We start from the raw sequence: 16,101 nt of genomic DNA, 5'->3' as shown, positions 1-16,101 counted from the left end.
CTGTCAAAATTCACTTCTGTCCTTACCTTTTAATCCCTCGGACAAGCAGAGAAGCCCAAGGCTGATGCATAGAGAGGCACCAGCCGCCATCAAAGCCTTCCTGAAATTCTTGGTCCTGGATTCGAAACTGATGCCGACATGAGCTGAACTCTAGTCCTGATCCTGCTGGATGGAAAGCCTTCTTCTGTGAGGCCGCACCCGTCTGGTCTATCCACTATGCAAGAAAGAAATCAAACACATAATTTTGTCTGACAAGGGAAAAATCTGGAATAGGCCTACAAAATGAGATGAATTCTATTAATATGGAATCAAGCTGGGAACATTCTCTTAGAAAAATGTACCCCCACCTTTGTCTGAAACAAAGTCAAAAAAAGTGGAGAAGGTATAAATTCAGTAGAAGTCCCAGGTATGATAACATGGTCCCATCTTACGGATAATGCTGAATTCTCCAAATATAGCTTCCTAATTTCAGCAAGAGCACAACTATCAGACCAAATAAATGATTTGAAATTATTAACACTTTAAATGTATTAATGATCCATACTGGATTCTAGAGAATTACCAAATACAGTTCTATCAACCAAATGAAGGTTCAACGTTTTGGTTCACATGTTCTTCACACGCTTAAGGAACTGGGTCACATACTGTTACCATGATAAAGCCAAACAGATGCTTCCAGGGGGCAGAGGTTCTGACTGTTGGATGTATGAAGTTATTAATACTCTTATACTGCAATGAACAACTTGTCCCCTAAAAGAGAGGATGGAGCACACTGAAACAAGGCTCCCATCGTATAAAAAGAATACCAAATTACAGGGTATGGATAATTATAGGAGGCTAGAGTCTTGGCAGCAGTTCAGTCAGAGAATGACAAAGGGTAACACTTCTTCCTGAGCAAGCAGACTGAGTGCTCTGAAATTTATTTACAAAAAAAGGGGCTCTGTTGGGATGATGAGGTTCTCAGTTGTGCTAATTTATTAATCTTTCATTTAATAATTTATAGGGAAAACAAAAATGTTAGGAGGGTAGAGGCTCTAGGCAATCATTTAACCCCTAAGATTTCAGTCTTCTCAACTGTAAAATGATGGAATTGGACTAAATGAATCTCTAAGAATCTTTCTGCAATAAAATGACTGTAATTAATTGTGTCATAACTAAAAAAAAAAACAAAAAAACCACATTTATTGAGTACTTAATGTAGCATATGTGAAAATATATAAAGTAGGAAGACATATACAAAAAAAGATAAGGTTCTTGCTTTCAAGGAACTTAAAATCCTAGTAGAAGACAGACACTTAAATAACTGTTCAAAACATAAGGCAGATATGAGTAATAACTACACAGGGATTTAAGTCTGTAAGTAGGAACACAGAAGCACAACTGATCCATTATAGGGGAAATTAATGATTTCAAAAAAATGTTGGTATTTGAACAATCCTGAGGCCCAAATTCTCTGGTTCTATCTCTATTACAGTTCTAATTCATATTACCTGTTTTTCTACCCCAGCTACTGTTCTAAATTAATCTTATTGGCTTTTAATAATACTATTTGAGAGTCTGCTAACCCATCTCATCTCCATTTCTAACCTCTAAATAACTCTCTACTGCCCGAGTAACACTAACCTGGGCCCTCATCGTCTTTACACTATGCTAGCTCAATCACTGTCCTAGCAATTTCCCTGCTTCTGTCCTACTTTTCCCTCCAATCCACTCTCTACACAGGCATGCAAGTCATGCCAGTCTTCTGCTAAAATTCTTCAAAGACTCTTTCCTGTCTGTCTGTGTGTGCTTAGTCACTCAGTCGTGTTCAACTCTTTGTGACCCCATGGATTGTAGCCGGCCAGGGTCCTTGGACCATGGGGATTCTCCAGGCAAGAATACTGGAGTGGGTTGCCTTGCCCTCCTCCAGGGGATCTTCCCAATTGAACCCAGGTCTCCCGCATTGCAGGAGGATTCTTTATCATCTGAGCCACCAGGGAAGCCCATTGTCTTCCCTGTCTTCTTTAGAATAAAACCAAACTCTTGACACATAAGGGCTTTCATGATATGATGTTACCTACTATACTGGAGGGAGTAGCATCCCTCTCAAATTTATGCCCTCCCAGAACTTGTGAAACTGACCTTATTTGCAAACAGATGTAATCAAGCTAAGATAGAGTCGATTAGGGTGAACCCCAAATCCAGTGACTGATACCCTTACAAAAGGAGAGAGGAAAAAAAGGATAGAATACCTAGAGACAAAGACATAGGGAAAAGTCCATATAGAGGCAGAGAGTAGAGTGATGCAGCTATAAACTAAGGGATGCCTAGGGCCACCGGAACCTCAAAGAAGCAACAAAGCACTCTCCCACAGAACTTTTGGAGGAAGTGGGGCCCTGCCAACACTTTGATTTCAGTGTTGAGAACTGTGAGAGAATAAAGTCCTGTTGTCTTAAGCCAATCAGTTGTGGTCTTTTGTTACAGCTGCCCTGGGAAACTAATACACTTAATAGTATAGTTTCATCTCTAAGAATACTTAATTACTTGTGGTTCTCCCAGCCTACAGCGCTCTCAAGCTGCTGAGAGCCTTTGTACATGTTATACCATCTACCTAGAAGTCCCTCCCCAAATCTGTCTGCTTATTCATCGCTTAAGTCTCTTCTCAAACACCATTTATTTTGTGACTCCTGTGAGTTTATGATCTCTCTCCTAATGACATGTCTATTATAGCAATTATCTTAAGGAACTGAAATTCTTTGTATTCAAACACATCTTCCCATTAAACTTCAAGTGCTTAAAAACCTCAAGGGTTTTTTACCTTTTAATTTTCCAGCACTTAGCAAAGAGGGCTTCCCATGTGGCACAGTGGTAAAGAATCCACCTGCCAATGCAGCAGCAGCAAGAGACTCGGGTTCGATCCCTAGGTCAAGAAGATCCCCTGGAGTAGGAAATGGCAACCTGCTCCAGTATTTTTTGCCTGGAAAATCCCAAGGACAGAGGAGCCTGGCATGCTGCAGTCCATGGGGTTGCAAAAAGTCGGACACAACGAGGCATGCATGCGGGCATTCAGCAAAGAACCTGGATAAGTACAGCGCTGCATGAGGATTTCCAGTTAAACTATCTAAAGCACTGCTCTGATTGCATCTCTCTGCTTAAGATCATTCTATGATTCACATTCACGAAATAAAAATGTGCAAACTTTCTAGCTGAACATTTAACTCTTTATTGATCTGACTCTACCTACTTAACCCCACTCTATTTCTATGAAAATTCCTTTTATGAGTACTACATTTGTAGTCTAAATTCACTATTCCTTATATAGTTGATGCTTGAATGACACAGGTTTGAACTATGTAGGTCCACTTATACGTGAGGTTTTTTTTTTTTTAATAATACTATAGAACTACATGACCCGTAGTTGGTGTAGATGTAGAACCTACTGTGGATGTGGAACTACTTTACAGAGGGTCAGCTATAACTTAAACACAAATGTTTGACTGTGCAGAGGGCCACCACTCCCAGTCCTCCTCTACAGGGTTCAACCGTGTGTGTGTGTGTACTTCCTATGCCTTGCTCCTACAGTTAATTCTGACTGGACTGTTTTTTCCCCACCATCCCCAAACACCATTTACTAGGATACTTACTTTCAATGAATGTCAGCCTCCCTATAAAAGCCTCTTGTATTCCTCTCAACTGTCTTTCCCTCCTCTGGGTTTCCACTATACTTATTTATATCTTTACCAATATTAGAACTGCCTATGTAATCTTTTCCACTACTAGTCCATGAGTTCTTTGAGGACAGAAGCAGTGTCTGGTTGATCACTTACTTCTGGGATTATACACATTAGACGCTCAATGTACTTAATGTCAAAATGTATGACAACAATGAGTAAATGAATTAATGTATTAATTTAAAATACAACACTAGGGGACTACCCCCATTCTATAAAAGACAAGCAAAGAGCATTAACAAAAGGACCATGGCAGCACTGTTTAAATCTCTACACGTGTGTGCATGCTAAGTTGCTTTAGTCGTGTCCGACTCTTTGCAACTCCATGGTCTGTAGCCCGTCAGGCTTCTCTGTCCATGGGATTTTCCAGGCAAGAATACTGGAGTGGGTTGCCATGCCCTCTTCCAGGGAATCTTTCCAACCCACGTGTCTCTTACGGTCTTCTGCACTGAGACCACAGGCAGGTCCTTCACCACTAGTGCCACCTGAGAAGCCCTTAAACCTCTAGCATACTTAACAAAACCTTCTCTTTGGTAATACTCATATGGAAACTTGTCACAAGTGCTGCAAAAAAAAAAAAAAACTGGACAAACTGGGTCAGAGAATAAGGTGGGTAGGAGTATTAAGAGAGCAGATTGGTGCCTACAGACTATGAAATAGGCACACTTGAAAGAAGAAATATCTGGGCCCAAACTTTTCTCACCATAAGTTAGAGCAAAAGACCACTAACCTGGGGAGGGGGCTGGTACAGGTTGGGATTCACCAGAAGTCCCAAAGGCTCTTCAGAAGATCTATCCAATTTGGTCAGTGGTTGGTTCAAGGTTCCATTGGCAATGGCATGTATTGCCTCATCTAGTCTGTGATAACAAACCAAAGGACGCAATAATTGGCAATGTCCTATGCTCAGAATATGCTTAGTTGGCACACACATACGACTTTTCATTAGTAACAGAATTTGAAATTCAAAGAGGGATCCATGGATGACCTTCCCTGCTCCCCCTACTAATTTCCCCTTCTCTTCTCTTCACTCCAAGAACCCTAAGGAAGAGGAGTTAGTAAAAGTTTCAGAACACTAAGAAAATAGGTAGCACACATTATAGTCACTCGTTTTTTAACATTATTAAAAATGCCAAGATTAGAAAACTTGCCTGGAAACAGTCTGACCCACAGAAGAGTATTCTAGGGCAGACTATCTCTCAACACGTTCAATTATTCTTCTGCCTGCTCAACAGTCCCTTCCCATTCCTCTATGCTGATCTGAATTCTATCCTTGCTTCATGGCCCAGAATTTCTAAGGAATCCCTCCACCCACCCAGCACAAAAGTACTTATTCCTTTCTCTGAAGTCCTGCAGCACTTACTATTTAAACAGTCACCAAATATACCCCATGTTATCCTGTGTCTATGGTGTTTGCTATGAATATTCGGCTCTCAACCTATAAAAGAATGTGATGATTTCAGTTAAAGATTATGGAACTAGTCCTACTGGTTAGTAAGTGATCACAGGTCCTGCAAGAACCATATCTTACTCTGCTCTACAGCTCTTCATTACTTGCTGCTGTACTACCATGTCCCTGCTTGACAAACGTTTGTGGATGATGGTAATTCTACAGGACAACATAATGAAAAGGTTCTACTAGCAGGGAAGGCTGAACCTGACCTTGAATACAATTAAAGAGGTATTTGTTAGGAATTTCTTACACACGAGGCACCTTAAAAGGGGGAAGAGATCAGGGTTTTCCTGCCTTCAGGAAGCTTTGACTCTACGTGGCAGGTTTAAGACACCTAAAATAATGATAAACAAAACATGAGAGGATGTAATTATTACTATGAGACAGATACAATCCATCTGGTAGTTACTACTTATCATCCCATGTGTTGTACCAAGCAGGTTCAAAGGGGAAGCAGATATTTGAAAGGCAAAGTTGGGAGGAAGGATTTCCAAAGCAAGAGAAAAGCAGAAACAAAGATATGAAGCTAAGACAAAACAAAACAAAAAGTATAAGAATTTGAGGTAAGAAGTGAGTCTAAAATAGGATAGCGATAGTGAAATTTAAAGGAGGGAAACAGATTTAAGACACAGTCCACTGGTTAAGGACATCTAGAACTCCAGAATCTAGTGAAGAAAAAATACAAATAGCTACTCAATACATTTTAGAATGCTCACACTTACTACCATACAACCAAAGGGGGGAAAAGTGAATAAAAATTATGATGAACTACCATTTTTTATGTATCAGAATGGCAACTTTTTGTTGTTGTTGTTGTTAAGAAACAGACGAAGAAACTAGCATCTTAGTTACTAGTGTCAAAAAGTCAAAAGCTATGCACAATTTGAATTTTGAGATAGTGTCCAATTTTACTTCTAAAAGGCTGTACTGCTTTTTATTGAACATAAAAATGATTTTTGTTATAAAAATGGTCCATGCATATTATGGAAAACAAGAAAACACAAATTAATATAAAATGAAAAATTCCTATACCCATCACCCAGAAATAATTTTTTCCTTATATCTGTGTATCATACATGCAATAGTTGAAAACAAATTTATGGAAGTTAGTGGTAGAATTTGCCTTAAGGAGAGAATAACTCTGTTTAGGACAAATCTGTGATGGATCTGCCACAAGTCAAAGAGAAAGGTCAAGGACTGGGTCGAGTAGAGCATCACTGTGCTCGCCTGTATCCAGTTTTGTGTGTGTGCATGTGTGCGTGTGTAACAGAGAGAGAGGAGAGACAGAGATATGTGTGCCATTTCCAAACGTGTGGAATGAGATATCCACACATTTTCTTTTCAGCGCTATGCTAGAGTTAACATTCATCTTTTCTCAACTCTATATTCAGTGACTTCATATTGATAACCTGAAACTGACCGTGATGCAAGTTCTGTTTCATAAACTTTATTTTTTAGAGCAGCTTTAGGATCGAAGCAAAGCTGAACGGAAGATTCAGAGACTTCCCATTTACCTCCTGATGCCCCGCCGCCGCCCCCCTGCCACACACACAGCCTCTCCCATTATCAACTATCCCTCACTGGAGAAATACATTTGTCACAACTGATCAACCTACACTGACACATCATTATCACCAAAATCCATAGTTTCCATCAGGGTTCATGCTTGGTGATGAGACTTGGACATTTTACTATTCCCCTCCACAGTAAGAGAACATATTCATATTATTGGTCACAGATTATGCAATGTTATAAATTTTAAACAACTTAATGATACATTATATTTCAAAGCTTGCATTTCCCAAATAAGAAGCTGAGCATCTTTTCAAATGTTTATTGGTTATTTTCACTTCCTTACCTGTAAATTATCTGTTCTTAGCCTTTGCCCATTTTTCCATCGGATGTACCTTTTTAACTTGCAGGTCTTTATATAGTATGAGCATTGCTTTTCTGAACTGTTAAAACTGTTTAAAATGCTTTCTCTCAGTCTTGTACTTATTTACATTATTTAAAATATCTTAGTCTTTTTGACTTTTGGGTTTTGTATCTTGCTTAGAAAGAGCTTTATTAAACCAAGACATTAACTATAGTATAAATTTCTACTATTTTGTTTCCTTCTGATCCTTTTTCTTTTGTATTCAACTTTTTTTTGGTGTGGGAGGAGGTGACACTGTAGGGCTTATTTGATCTTAGTTCCCTGACCAGGAATTAAACTGGGACTCCCAGCAGTGAAAGCTTAGAGTCCTAACCACTAGACCACTAGGGAATTCTCTTGCATTTAACTCTTTAGTCAAACTTATTATCACAGCATACTTTGAAGTAGAGATTTTTTTTTTTTGAGGTAAGAGATCTAATGTAGATTTTTTTTCAAAGCTGGTAGCCCTTCGTTTATTCAATCCTTTTCTTACTGTTCAGAAAAGTTTTATGTAACTATAAACATACACCCATACACACACAATGCAGACATACAGGTGTCTTTTCTGGATGCTATTACATTTCATTTATCTATTCCTGTGCCCAAACTGTACCTCATTGCTTTAAAAACAATGTTTTATAAAACCACAGTAGTTATCTAATAGGACAAGTTACCCTCACTGCTCATTTTCAAAATTTTCTTAGTTACTCGTCCATGTTTCTACTCCAAATGAATGTATTACTTTAAAAATTAACAAAAATAACAAACCCATTAAAGGGTGGGCCTGGGGCGAGGGCAAATCCTTTACAGTTAAAATTCCCCAATTCTCTCAAACCTTTCTGGTTTTGCCCACTTACTTGCTGTGATACTCAGCTAGAGGATCTTCATCTTCCACAATTTTCCTGCCTGCAAAATCAATGGTGATCTTCTTAGAGAGGCGAGAGGCATGTCGAAATTCTCTCAGCTCCTCCTCTCGCTTCTGTATGGCCTCCCGCTCAATTTTGGACAACCACTGGTTAGAATCACTAGCAAAGTAATCTGACTCATCATCAATGACTTGGGTCCTTCGAATGCTAAGGAAAGAAAAGGAACACATGGCAATTAGCTCACCTGTTAACAAACAGGGATTTGACTATTGGGAAGCTGTTATAAGTTGCTCACTCTGAAATGCTGTCCTGAAGTTATTTCAAATGTAGATGCTCCAGAATGTTCCCATACCAGGTCAAGCTCAGATTTCCAGCTTCTGTATATACCTTACTCCCACTGCAGGCTCAGCTCTTAGAACGAATCTCACCCTCGGGCAGAAAAGGACACAGCACCATATCCACTGTCCTCCTATTTTCCTACTAGTCCAGCCCTCACCTTCTTATAACTGTGCTTATGGGTCATTTTGCTGCCTCTGAGTTCATGTCTTGGCAGCTTATTCAATAACCTAGTCTTTCTACAATCTGGACCTAGACTACTCCTGCTAGACCCAGTTGCTGCCACTTCGCTTAGAAACTGGACTTCTATCCTGGACTCTCAGTCCTGGAGCTTATTCTTAGGATATCTTATTAATGCATTACTAATACACGTCAGTTCCCGCCACCTCCTCCACCCCGTCCCTAACCTCATCCCCAGTCCCTCACTTAATATACAAGGGCCAAGTTCCAAGATAAGACAGTCAGGCTTATTTCTAAGATAATACCAACAAAGAAATTAAGAACTAGAGGGAATCCTGATGACCCAACTCTCTCCTTCTATAGATAATAAACCTGGGCCTCAAAGAAGTGACTACTCCAAAATCACAAAATCAGTCTCAAAGGAATAATTAATAATTAGTGATATACATAGGCATAGGGAAATACTGAAAATCGGATTCTGATTTCAATTTTCCAGGACTCGGCTGGAATTATAAAAGTTTTAAAATAGACTGAGAGTGGTCCTATACACAAACTTACATAATGAAACTGGGGCCCCTGGAAACACACTGACATAAAGGAAACCTCAATAGAGAGAGACTCTTTTCCAGTTTCCGTTTATCAAAAAATGTGCTCTATTTCTAATGATAAATTTCACTGAGTAAGGGTAAAAGTGATATTTAAAGATCTTGTGATGGGCTTACTTAGGGAATAGCTGTCAAAGTATATCTCATGTATTCCTAGCAAATGATTTGAAAGTAGTAGGTGTATATAACCAAAGGATTATAGTGCCAGGAATAGACATATTCAATGGCCACAGTAACAGATTCAGGGTCTTTCTAAGGATTCCCACATGGCTACTTGAGAAGTGAGCATACACATTCTACTCAAACATTTTTACCATTAATTGGGTTTCAACATGTATTTTGCCCAAAATAAGAAAAAAAAAATAGAACTAACAAATCTATAAACCTATCTCCTAAAGAAAGGTGAGAGGGCTAAATGACAAAAGCGCAGGAGTATAAAACTCAATTTAGGGACATTATTAAATCAGAAAATAAATTTAGTGTCAAAGGAAAAAGGGAGAGTAAGTCATGTGTCCCCATGCGATGGTATTAACTCTCCCAGGGACAGCTTCTCATGGAGTATCCAGCCTATGTTGACTGAATTACTGAATGGCTTCAAGTGCCACAAGTGGGGAATTCCATCCAAATCGACTTTCCAGGGGGTACGCTAGCATCTGACAAGAAACAAAACATGTTGCAGGCTAGGTCCTCTTGGTGCGAGCCTACCTTAGTCAAACATGATTCAAAAACAAGCGGCTGACCTCTTACACAGAGCATTTGTTCTTCTTCTGCTGTAGGTAAAGTGCCAAAATAATGGACTACTCTATTTCTTAGGCTTAATTCTAACCACATCATACCTAGTTCTGTCAAACTCTAACAGCTTGTCTTTATGCTTGATAGCCTTCTCCAGACCAGATTTAAATCGCAATTCTTGATGAGGAAGAAGGTCTTTGGTAGAGATGTCCACTTTCCCAGCATTCTCTGTCCCTGAAATTCAATAAGGAAATCAAACGGTGTCAGTGTATCATACAAATTAGCTGTATCATGTGTAGCAAATGATAGCCTTCATTTTAATGGAAAACAAACAGGTGTCACAGGCCAGGCTTTACTTCCTCAGGCATCAAGCAGCACTTGAAACACAGTGAGTTCTCAATCAATGTTAAGGATCCACCTCTTTCCTTATGGGAATGTGGATTACTAAGGATAACAGACTGTTTAATAAAACAACATAAAAATGCCTTACTGATGAAAAACTTCATTGAGTAGGGCTGAATATCATCTTTAAACTACTTCTATATATCAAAGCTAAAAACTAAATAACAAAAGGAAAAAAGAGAAGAAATTTCAGGAAAGGAACAGAAATCAATAATGAGAACTTATCAGATGTTAAAGCAATGATGATGACTATAAAATTACATATTATATTACTTAATTCTCACAATAGCCTTATAAGACTGTTTTTATTATTTTTATTTTACGGACAAAGAAACTGAAGTTCAGAAACATTAATAAATTCACCAAGTTCAGTAAGTTAGAAATTAAAAGGTGGAAACAAGATTTAACTTTAGGTCTAACTCTAAAGCCCACATCCATTTCTCGGTCCATGTGTGATCTTCCTAGTGACAACATACCATAAATCTATGTATCAGAAAAGATAGCCATAAATTATGATAGAATCAAGATCTAAAATGTGTTAGGAAAGCAACTAGGCTATAATGAAGCCTTTCTCTTTACCTAAAACTCTAGGCCTATTTAAAGTCCTGTCAAATCTTTCTTTTAAAATTAAAAAAAAGAGAGAGACATTGATTCTTGTGTTCTGAATATAAGAGAAGAACTGGGGCTTCCCTGATGGCCCAGTGGTTGGGGATCCACCTCGTAATACAGGGGATAAGGGTTTGATCCCTGGTCTGGGAAAATCCTACATGCCATGGGGCAATTAAGCCCATGTGCCATAACTATTGAAGCCCACACTTTGCAACAAGAGAAGCCACCACAATTAGAAGCCCAAGCAACAGAACTAGAAAGTAGCCCCCACCCACCACAACTAGAGAAAGCCCATGCTGCAATGAAGACTCAAAGCAGCCAAAGAGAAAAGGCACTGAGAACCACCTGTTTCGTAAAAATGACCCTGCTACTGCTGCTGGTAAGTCGCTTCAGTCATGTCCAACTCTGTGTGACCCCATAGACAGCAGCCCACCAGGCTCCCCTGTCCCTGGGATTCTCAAGGCAAGAACACTGGAGTGGGTTGCCATTTCCTTCTCCAATGCATCAGAGTGAAAAGTGAAAGTGAAGTCACTCAGTCATGTCCGACTCTTAGCGACCCCATGACCCTAGAAAAATGCTAATGGAGAAAGTATGGAGACATGTTCTACTTCATTAATAATAATTTTAAAAATGATGACAATAAAAATAAAATAATATGAAATGTCAAAACCCAATAGTGATAGGTTTGGGGGTAAAATACTAATTTTTGTAGACTAGCACAGTATTGGGAGAAGGCAATGACAGCCCACTCCAGTACTCTTGCCTGGAAAATCCCATGGGCAGAGGAGCCTGGTAGGCTGCAGTCCATGGGGTCATGAAGAGTCAGACTCGACTGAGCGACTTCACTTTCACTTTTCACTTTCATGCACTGAAGGAAATGGCAACCCACTCCAGTGTTCTTGCCTGGCAGGGATGGGGGAGTCTGGTGGGCTGCCGTCTATGGGCTCGCACAAAGTTGGACATGACTGAAGCGACTTAGCAGCAGCAGCAGCAGCACAGTATTGCAGAAGGCAGTAGCAACCCACTCCAGTATGCTTGCCTGGAAAATCCCATGGACGGAGAAGCCTGGTAAGCTACTGTCTATGGGGTGGCAAAGAGTCGCACCCAACTGAGTGACTTCACTTTCACTTTTCACTTTCATGTACTGGAGAAGGAAATAGCAGCCCACTCCAGTGTTCTTGCCTGGAGAATCCCAGGGAGGGCAGAGCCTGGTGGGCTGCCATCTATGGGGTCGCACAGAGTCGGACACGACTGAAGCGACTTAGCAGCAGCAGCAGCAGCATAGTATTTTGATAAAAGAATATGGCAAATATGGCTTAAGTGTCAAAAATGATCATATTCTTTGACTCAGTAATCCCATTCCTGGGAATTTATCCCAAGGAAATAAATCAAAAGATACAGTATTAACATAGTGGACCATTTGTGTTATCATTTATAATTTGGAAAGAGTAAAAATATCCAGTAATGGGAAAATAAATAATCAAATTATAATAAATAAACTGACTATTTTTAGGCACCAAAAATTACAAATATGAATGGCAACATAAACAATTACAAAATATTAGTTAAAAAGAGAAAACATAAAATTCTGTATACACTATGATTACTACCTCATAATACCAACCAATCTACCTATATTTAAAAAACAGCTATGAAATAAAGCTGGAACGAAATATCTGCACAAATGGAAAGGGCTGAGTAGATTGTTTTCCCTTTAACTATTTTTGTTATGCTTTGTTCAATTATAAAAAACTGTGAAGAGTTGCAAAAAACGGAGAACTCCTGTGTAACTTTGACTCACCTTCCTTTAATGTTAGTACCTTATCTTACATAACCATAGTACAATTATTAAAAGTAAGAAATTAACTTTGGTACAATATCATTAACTGAATTAAAGACTCTACTTGGATTTCAACATCTTTTCCACTGATACTATTTTTCTGTTTAGGGATCCAATTCAAGATCCTACACTGCAATTAGCTGTCCTTTCTCCTTAGTCTCCTTTCAAATTGTGACTGTTTTTCAGTCTTTCCTTTTCTTTCACGATCATGCACATCTCCAATTTTTAAACTTTCATCCAATAATTTCAGCATCCATTAGTGGATCCTGCTTATAGCAATTATTACTATTGTGGTGTAGAAATGATGATTTTCTGTTCCCATAATTCCTTCATTTTATTAATTGGAATTCTATAAGAGCAGTCCCTTCTCCCCCATTTATTAATTTATTCAGTTAATTCTTATTATATTCTTTGGGTTATAATCCAATAGTATTATTATTACTATATTTTTTTTTTGCTCAATGTTAGGTGGTTTTAATAAGAATATTTTTAAAAAAATGCTTAGAGAATAAATGAGTAAATAAACTGCATTTACATACCAGGATACAAGAGAAACAATCACAGATACAATAATCACAGATCCATCACCACAGTGATCCAATTAAAAGATTGCTGCCTACCTGACATGAGCTTCTTCAGTAGTTTCTGGCTCTTGTTTGAGTCACGCTGTAAAATATCTCGTTCTTCATGAGTACATACCTAATAAAGCGACAAAACACATGATCCAATAGTTAAAAGATATTGTTTGCTTGATATACTTAAAAAGTAACTTCAAATTACACATTAGATACAGCAATAAAATAATAAGACAGTGTTTTTTAATCAAGACAAATATACCAAAAAATATATATACAAATGAGTTTTGCCCTAGTCTCTTTCCATTTCTTCCTTCTTTTATGAAGCATACAAAAAAACTGATCTCACTGCACGTGTGCCTAAATGACTAGTTTAAAAAAAAAAGGCTAACCTACTTTCAAAAGACAAAAATTTGCCACCAAGACTACAGAAAAATATATTTTTTAAAAAGTTTTCCATTTCTAATCATAAAATTCAAGTCTTACGAGTGAAATTATAAGCAAGTTTCTTATTTATTTATTTTTGGTTGCACCACGTGGCAATGGAATCACAGAGTCTTAACCACTGGACCACCAGGGAAGTCCCGCAAGCATCTTATTAAAAAGAGTCAAAAAGAGGCAAAATACAGTGCCAACAGTGAAAACTAGTCTAGCTTTTACATATATTTTGTTTCTTTGCCTTCAAACATTACCTACTTGTAAAGTAATAAACATATTAAGCAAAGAAAAAATTCTATTATAAAATCACTACAAGTATAAGAAAAGTATTTTTCTTCAAAAAAGGAGTTTACTTAAAAACAATTTCATACTAAGCTTAATTAATAAAACTGCAAGACTTCAAGGCCAATCTGCCTTGCATTACTTTGTTTCTTGAACAGAAGGATCCAAGGGACCTAACAGAAAGCACCCTACTTGCTAGCAGTTGCCTGAGTGGCACATGGAGTTCCGGCCAGCAGCTGTCGAGTGTTTCTCTAGAGAAAAGCCCCACGTGGGAGGATATTTGCTGCTGTTTTCTGAACACTTTTGGTATTAGATACTACATTTTTCAGGTCATCCACTGTCAATCAACTTATTATCTGAGTATATTGAAAAATTAGAGGCCCCACAACAGAAGGTAAAACAAAGCAAGACAAAATATGCTTGCACCAACAGCAAATGCCACTGTTTCTGCCAGTCAGCTCACCTGGCAGAACAAGCCTTCTAGACAACTCACTCAGGTGTTTGTAACTACAGCTACACTTTTGAGATCACTCACTCGGATAATGAAGCATTGTAAAAAGAAGGCGTTCTGGAAAAACAAGCTATAAAAACCTGAGGATTATGTCACAGTGACTCTGCATCCCTAGAAATATGAGCCACATCTGAGATCTGACATTTCAGGCCCTAAAGTTTTCTTGAATTGAATTTCATCTGACACAAGACTTGGATTCCTCACAACATATGTGATCAAAGTCCTTCTCACAAATAGCCCTCATTCTAGGGTATCACCTTGGGTTTTTGACCGAAGTTCATGCTATAATAATTTACTGGTAGCACAGCACTGTAAATTAACTGTACTTCAATTAAAAAAAAAATTTTTTTTTAATTTACTGGACACCTTAGGGAAGAAATTCACTAAGAAAAAGAGAACTTACCAGGGGTGTAATAAAGTCAAAAGCATAGTAAAATACCAAAACCAAAGCGCAGTAAAACAGGAGAGAAACGATTTACCAGAGAACCACAAAACAAGCAGGGGCCAGAACCCTCTTGTTCACAGACAATCCTCCCACAGATCAGACAGTTGTTGATCAGTTTGTGCTTCTGGCCCAGGCAGTCACAAGAGTGGCGACCTGGAATCAGGACTGCAAGCTTGTCCTGTCCCTCTTTTGTATATAAACTGACAAACTTCGTCTTCTTCTTCAAGGAGCTGCTGTTGTCTTGTGCCTAATGGTACAAAGATATCAGAAATAACATCAAATAATTAATGACAATGAAAGCGGTCAGGAGAGAAAAACCTCAGTTCTATTCAATAATAACTTATAGGGACTTCCCTGGCGGTCTAGCAGTGAAGACTCCGAGCTCCTGCACAGGGGCATGGGTTCAATTCCTGGTTGGGGAACTAAGATCTCATACCTGAGTGGTGCGGTCAAAAGAAAAAAAACAAAAACTTTGACAAGTTGATAGGCAGTATCTCAGGGGATTTAACGTGTATTTATTTGATTACTATTAGCATAATCAACCATCCTTGTTTGCCCAGGACTCAGGGGAAATCTCAGAATACAGGACTTTTCAGGGCTAAAACCAGGAGAGTTCGGGCAACTAAGGGGACAAACTGGTCACTTAACTGCTGGTAAGGATAAACATTTTTAATGTTTACTGGTCATTCATATTTTTTCTTTTGCTTATGACAGTCTTTGCTCATTTTATTCCAATTAACAAAAGGCTTAAGGCAGGTTTTTTTTTAAGTTCACATTATTTTGGAAACCCTTCTCCACATGTGGTTGCATGGTCACTGTGAATTTTTGATCACTGCTCTTCCATCTTGGTGTAACTAACTACCCTGAATATAAGTATTTCTGCTTACTTCATGGGGCTACTTCGGGAGCCAAGAGAGAATATGAAAGAGCTCTAAATGCTAAGTAACAATGACAGTGGTGGTAGAAGTGAATGTTCTAAAATAGGAACATCTTAAAACAGCTAGAGTTCAAATTCTTTCAATACAAACCCACAAAAAATGTTGAAATTGAAGCCCTGGTGCATTTCCTTAAATATTTACTATAATAGCTATTTATAATCTCTAAAAGATATTAATTTAATCAAGCTGCAAAAAAAAAAAAGGCAACCAAACTATCATAAAGGAATATGCCAGCATTATCACTCTTTAAAATTCATGCACTTGTTG

The 16,101-nt window shown here is 38.4% G+C and overlaps 1 protein-coding gene across 1 annotated transcript in view; it reads right to left on the bottom strand.

The window, feature by feature from the left end:
* The window catches only part of TRIP4 (thyroid hormone receptor interactor 4), a 50,712-nt gene that overhangs the window by 27,524 nt on the left and 7,087 nt on the right, over positions 1-16,101 (bottom strand). The window contains exons 4-9 of the mRNA XM_005685661.3: positions 14,931-15,143; positions 13,266-13,344; positions 9,899-10,028; positions 7,933-8,148; positions 4,441-4,567; positions 27-214 (exon numbers count right to left, since the gene is read on the bottom strand). Coding sequence (XP_005685718.1) covers positions 27-214; positions 4,441-4,567; positions 7,933-8,148; positions 9,899-10,028; positions 13,266-13,344; positions 14,931-15,143 — 953 coding nt within the window. The remainder of the gene's footprint in view (positions 1-26; positions 215-4,440; positions 4,568-7,932; positions 8,149-9,898; positions 10,029-13,265; positions 13,345-14,930; positions 15,144-16,101) is intronic.

The sequence above is a fragment of the Capra hircus genome, chromosome 10 (genome assembly GCF_001704415.2).
Source record: "Capra hircus breed San Clemente chromosome 10, ASM170441v1, whole genome shotgun sequence".
Lineage (NCBI taxonomy): Eukaryota > Metazoa > Chordata > Mammalia > Artiodactyla > Bovidae > Capra > Capra hircus.
The sequence above is the reverse complement of the archived record's forward strand: the minus strand, read 5'-3'. Positions and strand labels throughout refer to the sequence as shown.